At 40.7% G+C, this 24467-nt stretch overlaps 1 protein-coding gene across 4 annotated transcripts; it reads right to left on the bottom strand.

Annotated features, from left to right (window-relative positions):
- Window positions 1-2049: 2049 nt before the first annotated feature.
- On the bottom strand, window positions 2050-16114 carry Clec12a (C-type lectin domain family 12 member A). Of its 4 annotated transcripts, none has more exons than XM_060384279.1 (7): window positions 15731-16114; window positions 12952-13024; window positions 11697-11885; window positions 10639-10790; window positions 7853-7959; window positions 4541-4661; window positions 2050-4437 (listed from the first exon to the last, which is right to left on the bottom strand). In XM_060384279.1, exons 1-7 carry the CDS (start codon window positions 15800-15802, stop codon window positions 4366-4368), a joined length of 786 nt encoding a protein of 261 aa, XP_060240262.1. In that variant the 5' UTR covers window positions 15803-16114; the 3' UTR covers window positions 2050-4365. The 4 variants fall into 4 exon arrangements, 3 of the variants coding, with proteins under 3 accessions (XP_060240262.1, XP_021510957.1, XP_021510958.1); XM_021655282.2 differs by having other exon boundaries at window positions 12952-13050; window positions 15731-16113; XR_002477082.2 differs by lacking the exon at window positions 2050-4437 and adding an exon at window positions 6112-6324 and having other exon boundaries at window positions 4523-4661; window positions 12952-13050.
- Between the last annotated feature and the right edge of the window lie 8353 nt (window positions 16115-24467).

Genomic DNA, 24467 nt, shown 5'->3' with positions numbered 1-24467 from the left:
ACTTACGTTTTTCTTCAAAGGTCCATGGAGTGACTCCTCAGGGTCTCCTTGCAGGGACTCTAAAAGTTCACATACAGGGCACACCTTCCCTTATTGTGCGTGCAATAATATTGTGGGATGGACTGACACATCTCTCTTGTCTTCAGGATAGGTTCTGAGACAGTTTTTAATAGAAACAGGGTGCCCTAACTTTCCCATCACAAGGACTCTATGCTCAAGACGTAAAGCAAAATCAACCCTTCCTCCATAAAATTGGTTTTGCCAGACATTTTGTTGCACCAAGGTCCATCATAAGCAATGCAGTGTCTCCTATTGGCAAGCTTGCACAACTTCTCAGATGTCTTAGTAGAGTACTAAAGCCCAAGAAGGTGAACCTGAACCAACAAGCTCTCCCTTAGCCAATTTACTTTTCCCCACTTTGATCTCTGAGGGTTTGATCCCATGTGGATTTTCTCTGTTTTCTGTGGGACCCATTATGTAGGTCTGCAATCTTTTTCTTTTGTTAGGAGACTCAGAAGGAAATTCCACAGTCAGGTGATCTAGTTATTTGACTAGATCAGGAAGTTGGGTTGGTAAAGATTTGGGAGTGGGACATGCATTTTGATTCATAGTAAAAAGCCTAAGCCATGTCCTCAAGCAAAGAGTTATCTAGTAGCATAAAGGAGTAAGTCTCTTCTGAAATCTTTGGGGACTCAAAAAATTCTGTGGCTCAAGATATTGGAGGTCATTAAGAAAACACAAAAGATTGTGAAAGCCTGTATAAAAAAGTGATGGACTTTTTGTGAACTTCGGATGCAGCAAGGAACAGAATGCTCTTTCCACATAGTAGCCTTTTGGAAAGAGTTGCATAAACTAAGTGGATGCCCTTGAAGGTGAGTACATGAAGGGAATGCCCTGACAGGTCCACATTATTTCTGTGGGAAAGGTAAAGGCTTGGGAATAATATTCTTGTCTCTTTGTAAGACCAAAGATGATAAGACATAGCACCAAGTATATTCTCTCATTGTACTTGTATTTGCTTTAACCAACTGCAAACACCCTATATTTTGATCGTTTTAATAATAAAGATAAAAAGTGCTTTGTTTGCACTACTCTTGAGCCCAAACGCGTGGCATTCTCTGGTGTCCCCACATGGCCCTTTGGCATTTTCCTCAATCTGCTTAGCCTTGCTGGCCAGGGTGGGTCAAGAAACTATGTTCCCATTTATTGCCTTCCCAGCTTTGGCCATATTCTGATCTTTTAATTTTCAACATTCTTTGGTGTTCTTCCCTTCATATTATTAAGTCCCATTACCTTTCTTTATCTTCACTTTCCCATTAAATGAGATATGAACTTTCTCATTCAACGTCATGGCAGCCCACACATTTGGGAAATTTTATCTCATTTCTGGTTATGTACTTATAGTCCTCCCACTTATTTTTCTAAAGAATCAGGTAAAATGTTGTCGATGGTTCCCCAAGTTCCCTGTCCTTACCATTCATATTCTACCCATGTTTCTCAAACACCTGCTATCTCTCTGATACATTCTTAATTCCACCGGTTCACCAATTCAGGGAAGATTTGTCTTTTTAAAATAATTATGCCATTACTCTCTAGCTCCACATTTTCCCCCCTAATACAGTGATAGACTTTTCATTACCCATTGGGCAGCAGGTGTTTCAAGCCCCAAATCTCATCTCAGCATCTGCTTTCTTGAACCATTCTTGTTGGTCATTGATACAGGTTTAGTCCCCAGCAAAATCTCCTTTGATGAACACTGGTTTATGGGATTATTATGTCAAGTATGCTTCTAGATTCAGCTCTCATGGAGGAGAAAGAAAAGGAGAAATTGACCAGGGACATATTCTCTCAATGAAGTATTTGGTTGTCTCAATAGGAGACTCTGTAACCAGAAGTCTGCTTACTGGTCATTAAATATTCAGATCCCTAGGAAAAAAAATGGCTTAAATTGTGCATTCCTTCTGTATGTAGATATTTGCTAACATTTTTAGTAGTGTAATTAATATTCTATGTTTTGAAAAGCTGTTAAAATGAGATTGCATTTAAAAATTTTATTTCCAATTGTTTATTATTAATACATAGAAACATTTGAATTCTGTGAAATTTTATCCAGTGATTTTTAATTAAATTTTTATTTTTCACATTAATTACATTTTATTCACTTTGCATCCCAGCTGTAGCCCCCTCCCTCATTCCCTCCTAATCTCACTCTCCATCCTCATCTCCTCCCATGCCCCATTCCAAGTCCACCTACAGGGGAGGTCCACCTCCCCCTCCATCCAACCCTAGCCCATCAGGTCTCATCAGGACTAGCTGCAATGTCCTCCTCTGTGGCCTGGCAAGGCTGCTTGTCCCTAAGGGAGGGGAGGTGTCAAAGAGCCAGCCACTGAGTTCATGTCAAAGATAGTCCCTCTTCCCCTTACTAGGGAACCCACGTGGATACTGAGCTGCCATGGGCTATGACTGAGCAGGGGTTCTAGGTTATATCCATAAATGTACCTTGGTTGGAGTATCAAAACAACCCTGAGATTTCTCCTTATACCTATCAGAGTGGCTAAGATCAAAAACTCAAGTGACAACACTTGCTGGAGAGGATGTGGAGAAGGGGAACCCTCCTCCACTGCTGGTGGAATGTAAACTTGTACAACCACTTTGGAAATCAATCTGGTGCTTTCTCAGACAATTAGGAATAGTGCTTCCTCGAGATGCAGCAATACCACTCCTAGGCATATGTCCAAAATATGCTCAAGTATGCAACAAGGACATTTGTTCAACCATGTTTGTGGCAGCTTTGTTTGTAATAGCCAGAACCTGGAACCAACCCAGGTGTTCCTCAATGGAGGAAGGATACAGAAATTGTGGTACATTTATACAATGGAATACTACTCAGCAATTAAAAACAAGGAATTCATGAAATTTGCAGGCAAATGGTGAGATCTAGAAAAGATCATCCTGAGTGAGGTATCCCAGAAGCAGAAAGACACACATGGTATATACTTATTTGTAAGTGGATACTAGACCTATAAGATAGAATAAACATACTAAAGTCTGTACACCTAAAGAAGCCAAACAAGAAGGAGGACCCAGTGTAAGAGGATCAATCCTCACTTAGAAATTCAAAGGGGAAGGACATTGGAAGAAGGAGAAAACAAGAAAGAGTACAGGAACCCTAATGCTGAGGGCCTCTGAAGGACTCTACCTAGCAGTGTATCAAAGCAGATGCTGAGGCTCATAGCCAAACTTTGGGCAGAGGGCAGGGAATCACATGAAAGAAGAGGTAATTTGTAAGACCTGGATAGTACAGGAGTTCCACAAGAAGAGCAACAGAACCAAACTATCTGGGCTCAGAGCTATTTTCTTATCCAGTGATTTTAATATAATGCTTACTATCACACTTTAAAAACTATATTGGTTCTCGTGTATATAACTATATTATCTACAAATAAAATGTTTTATTTTAATCTTTCCTAACTTTCAAATTTTATATGCCTTTTTGTTGCCTTCTCTTACTGCTGAATCTCTAACAGACTTTAGAAGTTGTTAAATGAAGTGACTGACAAAGTTCATTCTTATCTTGTTACAAAACTTGAAATATGTTTTCTTTTACCAGAATTATGATGTTAATTAAAACTTCAGACTTCTTGCTTATGTTTTTTTACTGTTTATTTCATGTGAAAACATGATTATGTTTGGGACCTCAACTCCTAGTTTCCAAAGCTTTATTATGACAGTGAATTAAGTCTTCATCCTATGCTTTGCTATGTCAGTTGAAAAATTTGTTTTTCCCTCACATTCTTTTTTTGAAAATGTTAATAAATCATTGATACAAATTATTCATATCATACTATTCTTTCTATATATTTCCAGACTTAATTTTCTTTGAGGTTGGAATTTGCCTACTCTTATCTGTGGAAAAATAGGCTACATGGTCTTGTTTTCAGCTGAAAAATACATGGTAACAAATTATGACTTAGTATCCTGACAGTCAACCAATGAGGCAAAGAAATCTAGACATGAACATTAGGAGAGGCAAAACTGTAGTCTCATTGTTGTGACTATGTTTGAATGAGGCAGGAGATGCACACTACCTGATGCTCCGCTGAATGACAGATGTCTTGGCAACTATTCAATTGCCGTGACAAAGCGCCATTGCCAAGGCAACTTGTAAAAGAAGACATTTAATTCGGGGCTCCTGGTTCTGGAGGGCCGGAGTCCATGACCGCTGTGGTGAGTAGCATGGCAGCAGGCAGCAGGCAGCGGACGTGGCCTTGAGTAGTACTTGAGAGTTCAGTCCTCGAGCACGAGACCCAAACGGAACTAACCAGGAATGGCATGGCGTCGCTTTGGAAAACTCAAGGCCTGCCCTCAGTGACACACTTCCTCCAACAAGGCTACACACCTTCCCATGCTTCTGAAAAAGTTCCACCAACTGAGCCCCTGGGGACCATATTGATTCACATTAGCAGGAGGGACGGGCAAACATCTACAGTCGCTATGTGCTGCCCTCTGGGAGGTCATTCAGCACACTTTCCGCCTGTACCTTTCTGGCTGTCTCCTCACACATGATCCTTTTCTGGTTGGTGCAGAGCGTATAATAAACATACATTCCCTCTGCATATCCACAGTAAAACCCGCTTAAGTCACGCGTGCTTCCTTCAAACCTGTAAGAGGAAAATAATCACACTTGGCAACTTATATTTTGGTTACACCCACTGATGAGAATTTTCAGAATAACATTCACGTGTGTGTGGTCTATTGCCTGAGTTAAGTTTCAGGCGGTGGCTGGGTTATATACTTGTGAGGCAAAACCCTGTTTTCTTGACTTCCCACATCTGGGATACTTTGTACCATTTGATTCCAGACTTAGCCTTTCTTCCCGTGGTTGATACGATTTAAAATAATGTCATCTCATAAGTCTTTACCTTAACTTACCCAGTAGTGCAGCTTTGGCACTATCATCATCAAGCATTTTACATAATGACCAAAACTGGAATAAACCCGATTTAGGAAATCTTAAGTCCTGCACCACCTCTCACGTGGCACGTCCTCCTAACCATATCTCAGGTATTCCTTCTGACTAGCAGATGGTAACATTGGACAAGTAATAACAAATGCATATATATAAATTAAAAACACTGTTTTTATAAACATAACACTGACTCGGGTCAATTAATAATGATCATCAAATAAGTCCATCAGTTAGTGTGGGGAGCAGAAGCCCTGAGTGTGTGAAGATTTGGGGGGGGGTTGTTGTCACGAGCTGGTCATGTTAAGAACCGTGGCCTCAAACCCACACAGTAAATGACAAATCCTTCCTCTGGTCCATCTGATAGTATATGTGGGAAATGTTCACCATAACATTTTCACCTGGATATTGTGGCCTGAACATTGCTCCCCTTCAGACAGTTGCTCCCACTGAACCGGCCTCCTTGTTTAGCTCTATACAGTAAACCCCTACGCAGCAGTATATAATAAACAGGCTGAACCTCTGAGGTGTCTTGGCTTTTCCATCCGAGAGCCAGACTTTGTTTATATGTGCTTGCCTCTGTTCATTGCCTCACTGCCCTAGTCAGGTCCGGCCCTAGGGCTGTGCGAGAATGTAGCAAGTTAAGTTTGCAAGAACCGGATTTCCAGAGAGCTGGAGAAATGGCTCTGTGGTTAGGAAGGAAATTGCAGAAGACCTGAGCTTAGCTCCCAGCTTACATTAGGTGACCCACAACCAACTATAACTCCAGAGCTAAGGTATATAAAAAAAATGTCTCTGGCCTCCCTGGGTACCTGAAATTATGCGTGAATACTCATATAAAAAGACATACACACAGACACATAATTAGATGTTGAAAAAAGTGAGATTTTCTATGATGTCAAAGAAAACATCACTCTCCTCTCCCCCAAATCCCCAAATAACACTGAGAATAACCACAAAATTTCACACTCATGCACACAGTCCACACACAGATGCATACCACATATATGTGTACCACACACATGAAATACACACACACCACACACATACCCACACGCACCACACAAATGATGATTTTACAGCTTTTATTTAAGGACTGTGTGACAATGTTAAACATGAACGTCTCTCATTCTCTTGTGTCTTACCTTCCCGTGTGCAGTAATTTCTAGCACACTTTTATTCTGTTCTATAAAGATAAAACTCGTCAGTCTTCACTCCTACTTCACACCTTGGTGTTAGCTGTACTCCTTCACTGCAAATGAGACCTTTAGGACATCCCTCCATCCATCTTCAATGTGAACTCATCCCCATTCCATCCTGTCAGTGCATTGCTCCTGTGACCCACACTCCTACCCTCTCTGAGGGAGAAAAAAAGAAAGAAAGAGAGAGAAACAGAAGCTAGTGGTTTTGTGGTGCTCAGCATGCAGAAATCGCAGTGTTTTGCCTCAGCCCGGTAGACTGTGAGCAGGGTGGCCCTGGATGGCTTCCTATGTGATGTGTCCCCAACTAACAAGCCTGTGGTCAAGGAGTCAGGGTGCAACACGATGGTAGTGTTCCTGTCTGGCCAATGCGAGATCCTGAATTCAATCTCAAGTTTTGCCGCAAACAGATAGTAACAGGGTTGGAGAGATGGTTCAGTGGTTAAAGCGCACACTGCTCTTGTGGAGAAGTCAAATTCAGTCCCCAGCACCTAGCTCACAACTGCCTGTAACTCCATTTCCAAGGCTCAGATGCTCTGTTATAGCATCTGTGGGCACAGACTCTCCTGTGGCTTGTGATAAATGTGGGTCCTGCAACAATACCCAGCAGACTGAGACTAAAAGTTCTTTTTTCTAGTCTCATATTCTGTCTCCTAAATTTCAAGGATTGTAAATGCAAGTGGAATTTTCACATGTTGACGCAAATAAAACCTTCATTTGTTCTCGTTAAAATGCAGAACAAATACAATGTATGAATCCAGCTATAGCACTGTATTTATACATCTTCCAAAATATACTTAGAAGTTTGTATATAGCCATGTATGCAACCTATGCGGAAGGTCATATTATTCTTGACACTCTAATGCTTGTGCAGCGAGGCTTCAACCTCTGCACTCAACAATCTCTGCTTCAGGGCTGAGGAGATGATTCCAACAGCCGAGTCCTTCCCTAGCAAGCACGATCCTCTGAGTTCAATCCTCTGAGCTCATGGATAAAATCTGAGCCTGATAGCATGCACTCATAATCCCATTGTTGGGGAGACACAGACAAGCACACCATCGGGGCTCGCTGGCAACCTAGGCTACTTGGAGAGTTCCAGAGCAGTGAGAAACTCTGCCTCAAAAACAAAAGTGGAGAGCACCTAAAGAATAACACCAGAGTTTGTCTTCTGTCTCTTCCACTGGAAGCACATGCACGCATACACACACATACACAAACAATACATGTGTACCACACACACATTATGTACCATACACACGTGTGTATTACTCATACAAAAATACACACACATACAGTGCACTTACACTTACAGCCCAAGATTAACCAATTTAGAGCTAAGACAATCTTGCATTCACCTTTGAATTCCAGAACATAGAACAATATTAAGTACTTAAAGGTGTCTAGTGAATGGTTTTGGATTCTGCAATCTTCATAACTATAAGCAGTAATTGCAAAAATAGTTTCCACAGTTTGATACTGTGGGTTGTTGGAGATTTGCCAAAATAATGAGAAGACATGTGTGGCAACTCTCTATGTAAAGAAATACATCACATAATGCTGACTGGACAGTTGTCATTGAAGATGTGATGCCACGTGAAGCTGGTTCTAAAGGCAATCTTCCACACTCCTGAAAAAGTTGTCTCCATTCAAGTCTAACCATAAACATCTAACAAGAACAAAGACTTACCCCTCAGAGAGGAACATCTTCTCGCTCACTATCTCAGGGTATGCGTACTCTTTTCTGGGTGACAACCACAGCCAGTAACTGCGTAGCATTTTGAGCTTTATAAATTCCTACAGAGACGGAGATGGCCTGTTTAATAAGGTGTTTCTTCTGTCTGTACACTACCTTGTCGCTTTGGCATTGCATTGCCACTTTTCAATGTCATTTAAAAGGGTTGCCTCGTCCAGCCTTGATGTGAGATTATGTGCCTGTTTTTATCTTAGCATGTTATTCTGCATTGGGTTATTGTCTCTGGAAGGCCTGTTCTTTTCTGTGGAGAGGTGGAGACAGGGTGGTTCTGAGGAAAAGGGGAGGTGGGAGGAGAGGAGGGAGACAAAACTGCAGTCAGGATGTAATACATAAATATAAGAGAAGAATAAAAAGATGGTGATGGTAGATAGATGAAAAGAAAGAAAGTAAGAAAGAAAGGAAAAGAGAGAAAAGTTGAAAGTGATTCTTCAGATGTCAGTGTTTCAGAAGACAACTGCCTGAACAGAATACCAATATCTCAGGCGCTAAAATCAACAATTAATAAATGAAGCCTTATGAAACTAAAAACTTCTATAAGGCAAAAGATACCACCAATAGGACAAAACAGCAGCCTACAAAATGGGAAAATATTTTCTTCAACTCTACATCTGACAGAAGGATAATTTTCAAAGTATGTACACATGTTATATGCTTACTTATAAGTGGATATTAGCCATATAAATAGGATAAACATACTAAAAATCCACAGTCTGAAAGAAGATAATCAACAAGGAGGACCCTAGAGAAGAGGCTGAAACCTCACTTAGAGGGGCAAACAGGAAAGACATCAGAAGTAGGAGAAGACAAGGAACAGGACAGGAGCCTTCCACAGAGGAACTCTGAAAGACTCTACCCACCAGTATCGAAGGAAATACTGAGACTCATAGCCAAACTTAGGCAGAGTGCCAGAATTCTTATAAAAGGAGAAGGAGATAGGCATAGAAGGGACAGAAGCTCCACAAGGAGACCAACATAGCCAAAAAACCTGGGCCCAGGGTGGGAGGGGGAATTCAGAGACCAATACTCCAACCAAGGACCGTGCATGGAGAGGACCTAGACCCCTACTCAGAGGAAGCCCATTAGGCTACTCAGTTTCCAAATGGGTTCCCTAGTAAGGGGTGCAGGCACTGTCTCTGACATGAACTCAGTGGCTGGCTCTTTGATCATCTACCCCTGGGGGGTGCAGCCTTGCCAGGACACAGAGGAAGATAATGCAGCCAGTCTTGATGACACCTATAGGCTAGGGTCATATGGAAGAAGAGGAGGACCTCCCCTATCAGTAGACTAGGGGAGGGACATAGGGGGAGAAGAAGGAGGAAGGGTAAGATTGGGAGGAGATGAGGGCTACAGAAGGGATACAAAGTGAATGAATTATAAAAAATAAATAATTAAAATTTTAAAAAAGAACTTAAGAAACTAAATATCAACAAACCAAATAATCCAATTAAAAAATGGGATATATATCTGAACAGAGAATTCTCAACTGAGGCCAAGAAGCACTTAAAGAAATATTCAACACCCTTAGCCAATAGGGAAATGCAAGTTTAAATGACTCTGAGATTTTATCTTACACTCATCAGAATGGCTAAGATCAAAAACACTAGTGACAGCTCATGCTGTCGAGGATGGGAGGCAACGGAACAACACTTTTCCACTGCTGGTGGAAGTGAAAACTTGTACAGCCACTTTGGAAACCAATCACTCAGAAAACTGGTAATTGATCTACCCCAAGCCCCAGCTATACCATTCCTGTGCATATACCCAAAGGATGCTCTATCCTACCACAAAGACAGTTGCACAACTATGTTCATAGCACCTTTGCTCATAACAGTCAGAAACTGGAAACAACTTACATGTACCTCAACCAAAGATTGGATAAAGAAAATGTACATTTACACAATGGGGTATTACTCAGCTGTTAAAAACATAGCATCATGAAGTTTTCAGGAAAATGGATAGAACTAGAAGAAAGCATCTTGAGTGAGGTAACCCAGATCCATAAAGACAAATGCGACATGTACTCATTTAGAAGTGGATATTAACTATAAAGTTGTACAATCCACAGACCAGGGGGGATGGATGAATCTCCTTCAGAAGGGAAAATAGTGGACTGAGGTCATGTGGGGATGAGAACAGGAGGGATCAGGTTGGGGGAGGAAAGGGTACTGGCATAAAAACGTGGAATGGTGGGGGAGGAGCAATTCAGGGACAAGATAAAAACCTAGTGTAATGGAATTCCCAGGAATCTATTAGGGTGACCCTAACTAAGACTTCTAGTAAAGAGGGATACAGAGCCTGAGCCAACCATCTCCTGTCCATGCTTGACTTCTAGTGGAGGGGTTGGGATACCAACCCTGCCACAAAACCTTTGACCGATGGGAGTGATGAGCTTTAGCTGTGATCACCATACGCTCTATTTTTCAATAACCTTTCAGAAGGCATATACACAAACCTGCTTCTACACGTCCAACATGAAAATATGCAGACCAAAGGGTTCTGGGCATCCCTGGCTTACCCATGTAGATTGCAGCTTCTAAGATTATACTTAAGCCTGTATGTTTTAGCTTTCCCTGCGACAAATGTGTAAGCCCCAGTCCCCTCCCCTTACATCAAAAAGCAATTCTGAGTCATGATGTCTTCCCTATTTGTCCCTTTTTACATCATATTTCACAATATGAAACTGATTCCTGTCTGGGGGGAACAGAGACTTGGAACCTTACCAGCACATTCTTGTTCTTAATCTTCAGTAGGCTGGCATTCCGGGCAGAGCAGAGCATTTCACTCTTTTGCCAGGTTTCAAAGCCATTAAGTTGAAAATAACAGCTGTCCTTGTACCATTCTGAACCTTTTGGACAAGGTTTGCATTTGTGCTCTAGAAAGACAGAGTTTTACAAGTCAGTGTAAACACTCTTGACAACTATCACTTTACTGCCTGTGTGACACTGACCAAATTTACTGTGTTTTTTCTCTTTAGGTCAACAAGAAAGAAAACAAATCCTCTACATCCCTATACATCACCCTTTTAACCTGACATAAAGCTTGGAAAAACAAAAAAAATTCAAGTACCTTGCCAGATTCAAGCATACTCTCCATCATTAGGGAGCTCACTTATGACTCTAAAAATTAATCAGAGCAAATATGCCATCTAGCTAAAAAAAGAAGAAGAAGAAGAAGAAGAAGAAGAAGAAGAAGAAGAAGAAGAAGAAGAAGAAGAAGAAGAAGAAGAAGACGGCTTGCACAATAATAGTCTGGCTTCCCCAGCAGGTGGCTCTCTATCTTTCAACTCCTGGAATATGGGAGAGGTGTTTGAGAAGCTCAGGAACACGGTTTAGCCGCAAAAACTACAAAAGTGCTTGTAGGAAAAACCCATTTCCCTGGTTCCATACATTACCCAGGATTTCATTTCCTTGCCTGCTCCTTTCACTCCTTCAGCACTAGCTGACATCTAGGAATGAAGTCACCTATAAGGAGGTGTCTTTCCCTAGTCATTATCCCTTGAGATCTGTGCCCAGGACAATGGTAATAAACTGTAGATTAGAGAAACTGTGTATACTGACCGGTGTTTCATTATGAAACTGTTAGAACCCTGTGAGTTGGCAGCCTGTAGTTTTTACTACTTTCCTGGTTTTTCTCTAACTGGGGAAACATCAATTTCATTTATGAAACTCATTTACTGAACTCATTCAATTCCACATTTAATACTGGCTCTGTAAGAAGGTGATTTTTCAAAGACTCTAACGTTTAGTTTGCTGCCCAGGGAATAGTTTTGAGAGGTTACCTGGTTCTTTTTTACACAGCTCTCTACACAGCTGTGTGGCTATGTTTTGCAGCATGGCGGAGAGGTTTCTGATTTTCTTGGAGCTGTTGAGATTGTGCATCAGCTGTAGGGAAACATTTCCTTGAAGTTCTTTCTTGATGTCTTGTAATTGATTTGATTTTATCATTTCTGTCTTCAAAGTTGTATAAACTCCAAAGGATTTTTTTTTAATAAAACAAAAGAAGAGAAGAAAATAGATGATTTTTTAAAAACTTTTTAAATTCTCAGTATTCTGTCATTAGAAAATTGGTGAGGTTTTGATTTTTGCTTTTGTTTTTTTGTTTGTTTGTTTGTTTGCTTTTAGTATTAACATATTAAAGTGGTAGGAAAAGGTTTCTCTAAAGGAATGATTGGGTAGACCAAGTATATGTCTATTGACCACATTCTAAGGACCCACCTGGGGCATGTTTTTATAAAACCTTTTTTCAAGGAATAAACATTAGTTCAACAACTCATGGCATCCTAAATCTCCCAATCAGCTGAAAAATATCTGTATACATAAATATATATCATATGTAATTTTATGTAACACCTATCAGATTCAGCAGGTTGCATTTATATATTTATTCACATATCTATATAACAATAATAATTATAGACTAAGAGGCTCTGAATTTTTGAGCAAGAAGGCAGGAGGATGACATAGATTATAGAGAAAATGGGGGGATTATGCAACTATATATTTTTTATTCTTTTTTTTTTCAAAATTTTTTTCACTTTATATCCAAATTGTAGCCCTCTCCCTCATCTCTTTCTGGTCTTACCCATCCTACCTCTTTCCCCCATCTTCCTCCCCTATTCCTCAGAAAGGGGAGGCCCTCCTCCCCTACCATCTGACCCCAGCCTATCAAGTCTTATCATGACTACCTGCATTCTCCACCTATGTGGCCTGGCAAGGCCACCAACCAGGGGGAAGAGAAAAAAAGATAGCCTTCAACAAAAAAATGGTGCTGGTCTAGCTGGATGTCTACAAGTAGAAAAATGAAAATAGATCCATATTTATCACCCTTCACAAAACTAAAGTCCATGTGGATCAAAGACCTCAACATAAAACTAGACACACTAAATCTGTTAGGAGAAAAAGTAGGAAAGAGCCTTGAACTCATTAGCACAGGAGACAACTTCCTGAACAGAACATCAACAGCCCAGGCTCTAAGATGCAACTATATTTTAACTAAATTTAAATTTTCTTTTTAAAGAATGGGGTGATACATACAGATGCCTCCTAAGACCAGCAGTCCAATGAACAGGAGAAGGCACAGAAGAGTCAGAATCAAGACTGGTTTATGCTGTGAATGGGAAGGAGCAGAAGATACTGTGAAAAGAAAAGAAAAAAGAAAACCAACAGTATTGAGAAGCACTCACACCTTAATCTCCCCCATTCACTTATTTATTTATTCACCCTCCTCTCATTTCTTTTCTACTAAGTATTTTGGTAGAAACTCACAGACTTTAATTTTTTTTTCAAGAATAATCAGATAGGAAACCATAACTAAGACAGCAGGTTTGGTTTCAAGTCATTAACTATGCTATGTTTACACGCCAAAATTTTTTGTTTATGAAATGTCTTAAATTTCTTACCAATAAGATCAATAAGGCAATGATTCTAAAAAGAATAAATATTCAGTAAGTTCTTTCAAATGAGAAAGGAGTTTCATAGGCAAAGACATTAACCCTTAGATTGATAAACCATGTAAAAAAGAAAAAAATTAGGCTTATAAAATGGAGAGGAGAAATGGAGCGTACAGGCAGAGTGTTTCCTTGGATACATTTGTGGAAAGTGAGTTTCTCCAGGTGGAGGGAAGCTTTCCGAGGAGCCTTTTGGAGTGTGGAGGTGATGTGTAACAGATGAAGCAATTCCACTTTTTATACATTCCCCTCCAAAGCCAAGAGTGAGGCTGCAGAAATGCAAAGCAGGCCATCACTGACCGTGCCCTGGCGTCCCTCATCAGCCTTGTGCCTCACTTAGTCTGGACCTGTATTTCTCATTACAATTTTTCCAATATTTCCTATGATTTTTTTTTAGCAAAACTTTTTCATGTAATGCTTTTACTATTTTCTGAACAATAAGTTACAGACTAGATCATTTTCCTAAAAAGTTACAAGATTTATATTGTGATTTATGGTTAAGGCATTACATGATTTAAACTGTCACTATATATGGACAATTGCAAAAAAAAAATGTAATTCAAGAATAACCTCATATTCTTACCCTGTTCTTGAAATTTGTCTTATATCAACAGATGACAGCATTACAGTGCTGTAAAATCTCACAAGTGACATATAAAATGCAAATCTTGGTTTCTTAATATTTTTGGAAAGTTATTGTTAGTAAAGGTACTGTAAATCCTCCAGTCCTTATCTGAGGTTTGAAATACAAACTCATAAGCTTTCTTTTGTTATAATTATTTTCTCACTTATGTATGTTATGAGATGGAGGGGAGGCTATAACCAGGGTACAGAGTAAATAAATCATAATAAATGATAAAAAGTTATCAGATATGTATCATTTCGGAACTAGACACTGTTGTGTCGTTGCTAATAAAACAAAGCAGTAAGGCGGGAGTGTTTCTGCTGCCATTTAGATGCATTCCAAAGTGATAAAAACAAACTGCAAAATGACTGATTCATAGATAAATAGATAGTAGACAGACAGACAGATAGACAGATAGATAGGGATTTGAAACTTAGAAACGCCTATTATGTGAAACAAGAACAGAACTGGAAAGATCCCTGGAGTGTTCCATCAAAGAACACATGCAAGAAGTCGGGAAAAGCAGAACAAAACTAGCTCAGCCACAGGAACAGAGAAAACCAGGAGGATGTGTCCCAGAGAATACACAGTTTGAAGGAATTTCACTTAGCTTTTGGTAATGGTGGGTTTTCTGTAGAGTGTGTCATGTTGTGTTATGTTGTGCTGAGGGCAGAGCCTCACACATGCTAATCAAGGGCTCTAGCACTGAGCTGTACTCTCAACTCTCTTCTTACTTATTTGGAGACAGGCTCTCGCTAAACTAACTGCCCAGACAGACTTTGAACTCATCCTGCAGCCCAGGTAGGCTTTGAACTTCCAACCCTGCCTCAGCTTCTTGAGTAGCTATGGTTAGGGAACCGCTTCCTCAGATCTGGCAAGGAAACTAATTTCAAAAGGGACTGCTCAACATTATAAAAACAGTAGAGCAGTGAAAGACTAGAGACAGGAGGCTGTGCGGTAGCTCGGGGGCTAGAGGCCCTCACTGTGCAAGCCTGGCAACCTAAGCTGAATCCCTGTCACATGGTGGGAGGAGAGGACTGACTCCCCAGGCTGTCTCAGACCTCCACACTGGTACTGTGGCATGTGCACACATACATACGCGCACACATATGCACGCATACACACAGACTGACACACGCTCACACATACATGCACACACACACATACATGTTTACATGCGTGCATCCACACACGCAAATTTAATTTAACCTAAATTTAAAGCAAAGAACAGAGATCTGAATGGTAGGATAAAACGGGGAACCCCTGGAGACCTGGCACAGAGCAAGCTCCATGAACAATAAGGAAAGCCGCCAGATAAAAAAACCTTCTGCTCTTCTTTTTTTTTTTCTCCTACTCTTCAAGCATTTTACTTTTTAAAAAGAGAAACATATAAGCCCACAACTTTCCTGAACAATGTATTGTCCTAATTCTGTGGATTAATATAATGAACACACACACACACACACACACACACACACACACAAACTTTACAATAAAACACCAGAATTTGAAAATACCACCCTCTCCCACACACCTGGGTTCGATATAAAAATGATAATCATAATAATGTAAAAATACATGTTTCATTGCAGCGATTTATGCCTTAAAGGAAAGAAAGCACCCCTACTTCGGGTTTAAAATGAAAGGCTTAATTAAAAATTCACACCGCATAATTACAATATTTAAAGCGTGGGGCTGTAGCCACTGCCTTACATCATATCCCCACGGCTAAAAATCTTACCTTCCGCCCCACATTTTTCAGAATTCGGGGTTTCTTCTTTCTTATCGGAGTCCTGGAATTTGAGATTTGCATAAACAACGTCTTCAACAATTTCTTCAGACATTGATGAATATTCAAAGAGATCTCCACAAATTGTCCTTTGGGGGGGAAAAAAAGGTGGGAGAGGGCTGACGGTTGAATGAACCTGTTTGGAATTTTGATTTTCTGTTTGTAAGCTGAAGCTAATCTCACGAGCTAGAATTTCTTTTTTAAAAACCCACGATGCCGGCCCTCAGCCATACTCAACCTATGGCATCAGATAAGAACAGGCAAGGGTTGAAAGAGGAAACGTCTCTTTTCCTCATAGTTCCTTCCCTTTTCTCATCTCTATATAAAGTGCTTTTTGAAATTGTGCTTGGATAATATTAGTATCATACCGGTTGCACAACTCACCCCTACCACACTGCGCAGACGCAGCATAGGATTAAAGTCCCAAGCGGGGAAACAATGATTCAGATCTCCAGTGCTCCCTGGTCCACCCCAGTGAGAAAGACTGCCTCCGGACTGAACATTCACAGAGCGGACACACAAAGAGTGAGAGAGGAAAGACCCTGCTTTCTCTCTGCTGCAAAGGTTCTGGCTACACTAACAGGAGCTTTGCTCCCAACGCTGGAGAGGCAGAAGAAAGTCATGTCTGTGACTTCCGGGCTACACTGGCTATATAGTGAGTTTCAGGAGAGCCAACGCTCCATAAAGAGGCACCATCTCAAACCATGCCCTCCCAATACATAGCAAGGAAATCAATAAAATAAGAGATGCTACCTGTGTAACTGATAACTAAGTGAGCTCAAAACTGGAGATACTGAGTCAAAAAATGTAAGACAAAGCGTGGTCGTGCTGGTACTAGCTTCCTTCCCCTTTTCAACCGTGTACTGAAATACCTCGTGCAGATTGAGTCTTCCTGCAAAAGGCAAGGCTGGTTTCATGTTTCCTGGCCTGCAGAGCTGTAAACGGGGTCCTCAAACACAGGTTCTGCTCAAAGCATGCACACTCCCAGTATGGTTCAGTGCCGCAGGTTCATAAATAGCTTTTTTTTTTTTTTTTTTTTTTTTTTTTTGCTGTTCAGAGAAAGTAGGTGTTTCCAGTGGTTTGGGGACTGTGAATTAGACCCTGAGCATCTTCATCAATGGAGAGTTTTTTTTTTTTAATACCTTCTCCTAGTATTCCTTCAAAATGCTTACTGATAGTGACGCATATAAATAATTTTAGGTAGGTTGGCATTATTTTTAATTATAAAAGAGAATGTTTTTAATTCGATGAAATCAATTGCTTTAACATGATAAATAATGTTTAGACAAAGCAACATTAGATAGGCTCAGAGAGTTGCATGTGTATGTTTCTGTGTTTACATGTGGGTAATAGTAATAATCAGAGAAAAGGAGGCTATGAATCTGAGAGGAAGTAATGGGCAGAATGGAAGGGGTTAGAGGAAGGAAAGGGATGGGGAAGGGATGATACAATTATATTTTAATTTTTAGAAGATAGTAAATAGAAGCGACTCTACAATAACTACTGAACATGTACAAAAGAGACACAAGTACAAACTAAGTAGATATTTACAAAACAAAATGGAGAAAAAAATCTAAACTATTAGGTGAGCCAAAAATTGCACCCAATGCCTTGGGCTCCATTTTCTGGCCCGAAACTCTGCCTGCTTTTCCAGAGACCATGCAAGCACCAGGGACCTCAGGCCAGGCTCGAACTAGGGACCCCCAGAGGCAAAAGTAGCACTCCCAAGCCCAGAGGCCACACAAGCCATAAAAACCCAATGGAGACATCCTTCTGGACCTGAAAATTCATTGGTCACCAGAACTCCAGGCAGCTCAGGCCAGAAGATGGAGAGGAAACAGAAACCAAAGGGAGGGGTATGGAGAATCCAAAACACACCCATCCAACAACAACAACAACACCTCAGAAATCAGCACCCAAACCTATAATAACCACAACACCCAGATGGCTAGAGACCAGCAAAAGAACACAATCAACAACAGCCAGGGCAATATGGTACCACCAGGGCCCAGCTATTCTACTACAGCAAGCCCTGGAGACCACAATACAGTTGAAGCCCAAGAAAATGACCTTAAATCCAATCTTATGAAGATAAGAGAGGCCTTAAAAGAGGAAATGAATAATTCTCTTAAAGAAATATAAGAAAATAAAATCGCACGTGAAAGAAATGAATAAAATTGTTCAGGATCTGAAAATGAAAATAAAAGCAATAAAGAAAACAAAAACTAATGGAATCCTGGAGATGGAAAAGCTAGGCAAACAAACAGGAACTACAGACACAAGCATTACCAACGGAATACCATAGATAGAAGAGAGACTCTCAGGAGTAGAAGATAGAAGAAAATGATACGTTAGCCGAAGAAATGTTAAATATAAAAAGTTCCAGAAACAAAACATTCAGGGAATCTTGGACACTATGAAAAGGCCAAACCTAAGAATAATAGGAATAGAAAATGGAGAAGGTTCTCAGCTCAAAGCCCAAGAAAATGTTTTCAACAAGATCATGGAAGAAAATTTCCCTAACCTAAAGAAAGAGATGCTAAAAAACATACAAGAAGCTTACAGAACACCAAATAGAGTGGAACAGAAAAGAAAATCCTTCCTCCACTTAATAACCAAAACACTAAATGGACAGAACAAAGAAATAATATTAAAAGCAAGGGAAAGGTCAAGTAGCATATAAAGGCAGACCTATCAGAATTACACCAGACTTCTCAACAGAGTCTCTAAAACCCAGAAGAGCCTGGACAGATATCTTTTAGTCTCTAAGAAACCACAGACCAGACCGCTATACCCAGAAAAATTTTAAATCACCATAGATGGAGAAAACAAAATATTCCTTGACAAAAACAAATTTAAATAATATGAATCCACAAATCCAGCCCTACACAAGATGATAGATGGAAGTTCCAAACAAAGGAAGGGTGAACACAGACAAGAAAACACAGAAAATAAGTAATAGTACAGGCTGACCATGCTACAATCCACAGACCCAAAGAAGCTAAATTACAAGGGGACCCTTGAATCTCACTGAGATGAGGAAATAGAATAGACACTGGGGGTGGATGGAAGGAGATGACTGGGTCTGGGAGCAAGTAGGGAGGAGAACTGGAGGGAGAAGGTAAGAGAAGGAAGGACAGCGAGAGTACTGGGAAAAACATACACACACACACACACACACACACACACACACACACACACACACACACACACTACAGAAGCAAATAACCTGGTCTCAAAGAGACTCACTGAGACTGAATAGCCAACCACAGAGCAGGGATGAGATGGATGCAGGCCCTCTGTAAATACGTAAAAATTGTGCAGCTTGGTCTTCATGTAGAACTACTAACAGTGGGAGCAGGGGCTGTATATGACTCCGTTGCCTGCCTTTGGACCACTTTCCCCTAACTAGGCTGCCTTGTCTATCCTCAACAGGAGAAGATACTCTTAGTCTTACCGCAACTTGATATGCCAAGGCTGGTTGATGTCTATGTGAGATCTCCTCTTTTCTGAAATGAAAGGGAGGAAGGGCTAGGTGGAGGGGAGGCAAGAGGGAGGGACAGAGAGGAGGGAGGTGAAGCTGCTGTGACCCAGATGTAAAGTAAATAAATGACTTAATAATTTCAAAAAGAAAACAGAAGGGTGTAGGCATTAGTTTTTCAAATGCTTCTTTATTTGGGGGTTCCTTAAAGCTTATACTTCCCTCCTAACCGTCCAACCCCAGGTAGGAGAAAAAGAAGATTGTAAGGGAAAGGAGACATAGCCATCTTTACTTCTTACTGTCAAAATCCATATGAAAATATAAACATAAAAATGTCATACACTGCTACAAACATGGTCGAGCAAATGTTCTTGTTGCATCTTTTGGGTATATGCCCAGGAATGGTACAGCTGGGTCTTGAGGAAGCACTATTCCTAATTGTCTGACAAAGCGCCAGATTGATTTCCGAAGTGGTTGTACAAGTTTACATTCCCACCAGCAATGGAGGAGGGTTCCCCTTTCTCCACAACCTCTCCAGCATGTGTTGTCACTGGAGTTTTTGATCTTATCCATTCTGATGGGTGTAAGGTAAAATCTCAGGGTCGTTTTGATTTATATTTCCTTGATAGCTAAAGATGCTGAGTATTTTTTAAGTGCTTCTCTGTCATTCAAAATTCCTCTTCTCTGTTTAGCTTTCTACCCCATCTTTTAATTGGATTACTTTACTTGACTTGCTGCTGTTTAACTTCTTGAGTTCTTTTTTTATATATTCTGGATATTAGCCCTCTGTCAGATATTGGGTAATGAAAGATCCTTTCAACCATGTTTGTGGCAGATTTATTTGTAATAGAAGCTGGAAACAACCCAGATGTCCCTCAGTTGAGGAATGGATACAGAAATTGTGGTATTTTCACACAGTAGAATACTACTCAGCAATTAATAACAAGGAAATCATGAAATTTGCAGACAAATGGTGGGAACTAGAAAAGATTATCCTGAATGAGGGATCCCAGAAGCAGAAAGACACACACAGTATATACTCACTTATAAGTGGATATTAGACATATAATATAGGATAATCATACTAAAATCTGTACACCTAAAGAAGCTAAGCAAGAAGGAGGGCCTTGGATAAGATGCTCAATCTTCATTCAGAAAGGCAAATGAGGTGGACACCAGCAGAGGGAGAAAACAGGGAACAGGACAGGAGACTACCACAGAGTGACTCTGAAAGACTCTACCCAACAGGGTATCAAAGCAGATGCTGAGAACCACAGCCAAACTTTGAGCAGAGTGCAGGAAATCTTATGAAAGAAGGGGGAGAGAGAAAGACCTGGAGGGAACAGGAGCAAAAGAACCAAAAAATCTGGGCCCATGGGTTTTTTCTGAGCCCCAACCAAGGGCCATGCATGGAGATAATCTAGAACTCCTGCACAGATGTAGCCCATGGCAGCTCAGTCTCCAAGTGGGTACCCTAGTAAGAGGTACAGGGACTGTCTCTGACATGAACTCAGTGGCAGGTTCTTTGATCACCTCCCCCTGATGGGGAGCAGCCTTACCAGACCAAGAGGAAGACAATGCAGCCAGTCCTGATGAGACCTGATAGGCTAGGGTCAGATGGAAGGGGAGAAGGACCTCTTCTATCAGTGGACTGGGGGAGGGGGAGGGGCACAGGAGAAGAGGGAGTGAGGGTGGGACTGGGAAGGGTTGAGGGAGGGGTCTACAGTTGGGATACAAAGTGAATAAACTATAATTAATAAAAATAAATGAATTTTTTAAAGTGCCATAAGCAATATTTAAAGAACACAGCATCCAAAGAGATGGCACATATACAAGTTCTATGCTGTGCAAGCGTGAGGACCCGAGTTTCATCTCTTCCACCTACATCAGAAACATGGCATGGCTGCCAAACACGTAATCATTCAACTGCGGAGAGGAAGGTAGGATGGTCCCTGAGCTCATTGTCAGGCCAGCCTACTGATCACCAAGCCCCAGATCATAGAAAGAGATGCTGTCTCAAAAAACAAAGTGATTCCCATTGCATGTGTGCATATGAAAATACACACTTACCCCCACATACATGTGTGCATGCATGCACATATACACATACCAAGAGTGTTAAGATATAGATAGATAGATAGATAGATAGATAGATAGATAGATAGATAGACAGATAGATAGATATGTTCCTTCTAAATACTTCATGAGTGTTGGTTTTCTGTTTATAAGCCATCAAGACGGCTGTTCCTATTGTCACATTGATTTTCAGCCTGTAAGTCAACACTAACTGGGTAAGACTTCAATCAATATCACATAGGCGGCACGGGAGATGGAGAGCTGAGATGTGAGCAGATACCACCTGCTTGTTTCAGACATGTATTCTGCCATGATGGGACATTGTTAGCCTTTCCCGTTTCCTGGTGGGGATGAATTATTTTCATAGAAAGAATACATTCACTTTCAGAATAGAACAAGGGAGTGTGGACTCCTAATCTCTGAGTAGAGAAAGTTTTCTCAGCCAGGTGTAAAATGTCATGGAAGATAAACAAACCTGACAGTGAAAACACCCACTGCAAACTGAAAAATGCAGATAAATGTGAAACCCACCCTATTGATCACAGAAACCATAAACAGTGGAGTAAATATTGTAAATTTAAGAAGAGATTTACTAATTGATTTTTTCAAAAGGTGAATATTGATGTCAGTAACAAGCTCTTTGGATTTTGAAACAATTTTTAATAATTGCATTTTTGGCAGAAAAAGTATGAAGAGAAATTTTGGCTTCTGTTTTGTATGTTTCAGGATTCTTATGCATCAGAAATCTCTTTCTCCTCTTGCCTTGCTTCCTTCCTTCCTTCTTCCTCTAACTGATAAATCCTCATATTACAAAGGAAAAAATAAGAACATATTTAAAATCTAACAGAGAGAAAAATCTAGTTTAATGCCCTCCTTCTATTCTGGGCCTCTGATGAACCAAATACAATTCCAAATATCTTGGACACTTTTATTTCATCTTTTAAATCTATTAAAAATGTTGACATTCTTGAAGTATTCACTTGTTGATGTAGTTGAAGATGAGCACCAGGCATCATTTCTGGAGCCCTCAGGGTGTGGTCTCACAAGTTAGCTCAAGTTTGAGGTGAGCATGTCACTCTAAGAGCTTATATCCTGAAGGTTTGCAGCACCAGGCTGGTCAGACATACTCAAGAGCACTCACATCTAGGTTGAAGGGTTCTGGCTGTGGTGTTCCTCTTGAAGATTTATTTATTATGTATACATGTGTTCTGTCTGTATGTACACCTGCAGGCCAGAAGAGGGCACAAGATCTTATTATAGACGGTTGTGAGCCATCGTGTGGTTGCTGGGAATTGAACTCAGGACCTTTGGAAGAGCAGTCGGTGCTCTCAACATCTGAGCTATCTTGACAAAACCAACTGGCATTCTGTGTTTCTCAAGTGTTCACTGTGATAAGACTGCAACTAATTTCAGATTGTAAGTTATCATGTGTATGTCTGTTACAATAGTATGTATTTGTTCTTCAATGGAGATACCTCATGCAGAATGAAAACTGCTCGTCTTATAAGAAGATAGTGAACGATTTTTAAAATGTGTAGATCTTAGATTTTGAAGGACGAAAGTGTTTTAGGCAAAGAATACTAAAATCTTTGGTGACTTTCTCTAGTGCTGTTTGCTTCTTTAACTGTCAATTTAGAGGACTGAGGGTCATAGGCACAATGAAACTTTTGTATGACAGACAGAATTTATAAAGGTTGATTTAAATACCTACTTACTAAAATAACCTTTTTGACTGTTATGCGAATTATCAGGAAGACTCCAGAGAGAAAAAAATTCTCTGAATGGAAATTAAAGCACTGGCTGTTCAAGCAAAGGCCCAACCCACTAAGAAAACATATAAATTTAACAGTTGGGTAAAATCTAGTCACAGGTTTTAATGTTTTGTTTATTAAAAGGATTAATGATAAACCCTCACTTTTCCAAGCCAAGTGTTTGGTAAACACTAATAAGACCATTGCAACATTTAAGAAACTTCTAATAAACACAGGGGGCACCAGTGTTAGATTTTTGACCTTAGTAGTTTTAATAATCTCTACTTATGTCAATTTAGTTATGCTCATATCATCTTTCTCTAAGTTATAATTCTCTCAGCCTTTTGCAACATACTTTGGCCTTTTAGTTTTTTCCTCATTTGTCTATTTATATTGTTAAACAATCCTTTCATTTTGTTTTGTTCTGTTTTGTTTCAAGACAGGGTTTCTCTGTATAGCCTTGGCTGTCCTGGACTCGCTTTGTAGACTAGGCTGGTCTTGAACTCACAGAGTTCTACCTGCTTCTGCCTCCCTGAGTGCTGGGATTACAGCTGTGCACCACTGCACCAGGCTAAAAACCTTTTCTTTTCTTTTCTTTTCTTTTCTTTTCTTTTTTCTTTTCTTTTCTTTAACTTTTTATTGTTTCATTGTGACTTTCACACCAAGAACCCCAATTCATTCACCTCCCAGTTCTTTTGTACCCACATTCTGCCCTTGCAATCTACCCTCAAAAAGGGGGGAAAAATCTCATTATGGGAAGTTGTACTGTGTCACAGTACATCCTTTTGTCCACACATCTTTATTTGCAAACGTTCATTGCAATGAGTCATTGGTCTGGCTCGGGGCCTCTGGCTTCTGCCGCACTATCAACGCTGGATCCTCACAGGGCCTTTCTCTCAGATATCCTGTTGTTGCCCTGTGTCATGGAGATTCTGCAGCTTTGGATCTGTAAGACTGGCCCCTTCATGACCTCCAGCGGTTCATCAGTGGGGTAGATGCTGGGGTGGGCCATCTCACAGCCCTGGATCTGGGCCTGGGTAGCGGCTGAGCTGATCCTGCCAGCTCTCCTCCACCCACACCTCCAGGATGAGCTCTCTAGCACTGCCTCAGCTAGCTCACCCAATGCCACAGCCAGCAAAAGGCGGGTTGGCCCTCCCACTCTCCTGCCCTCAGGGCCAGCTCACCTACTCCCATGCCACCAGAGCCAGCACGGCTGTGCTGCCCAGGTAAGGTATATGCAGCTTCTGGGAGGAAGGGCCAGCTTTCTGGCTCTCATGACCTCAGGCCTTGCTCTCCCCAGGTGGCAAGGGTGTATTTCTCCCTCACCCATGCTAGCACACAACAGACAAGTGACAGGGATAGCTGTCCCACACTCACCCCC

The sequence above is a fragment of the Meriones unguiculatus genome, chromosome 5, assembly GCF_030254825.1.
Source record: "Meriones unguiculatus strain TT.TT164.6M chromosome 5, Bangor_MerUng_6.1, whole genome shotgun sequence".
In the NCBI taxonomy this organism is placed as follows: domain Eukaryota; kingdom Metazoa; phylum Chordata; class Mammalia; order Rodentia; family Muridae; genus Meriones; species Meriones unguiculatus.
This window is presented reverse-complemented; position numbering and strand designations above follow the sequence as displayed.

Excerpts from the sequence above, each read along its gene's own strand:
- Clec12a (XM_021655282.2), bottom strand. The coding sequence starts at position 15,833 with ATGTCTGAAGAAATTGTTGAAGACGTTGTTTATGCAAATCTCAAATTC. Across the intron at positions 11,886-12,951 it reads GCTGGTCTTAGGAGGCATCT|TTTATACAACTTTGAAGACA; the intron begins GTATGTATCACC and ends AATCCTTTGGAG. Across the intron at positions 4,662-7,852 it reads AAGATGTTCCTCTCTGAGGG|GTTTGAAGGAAGCACGCGTG; the intron begins GTAAGTCTTTGT and ends TTCCTCTTACAG.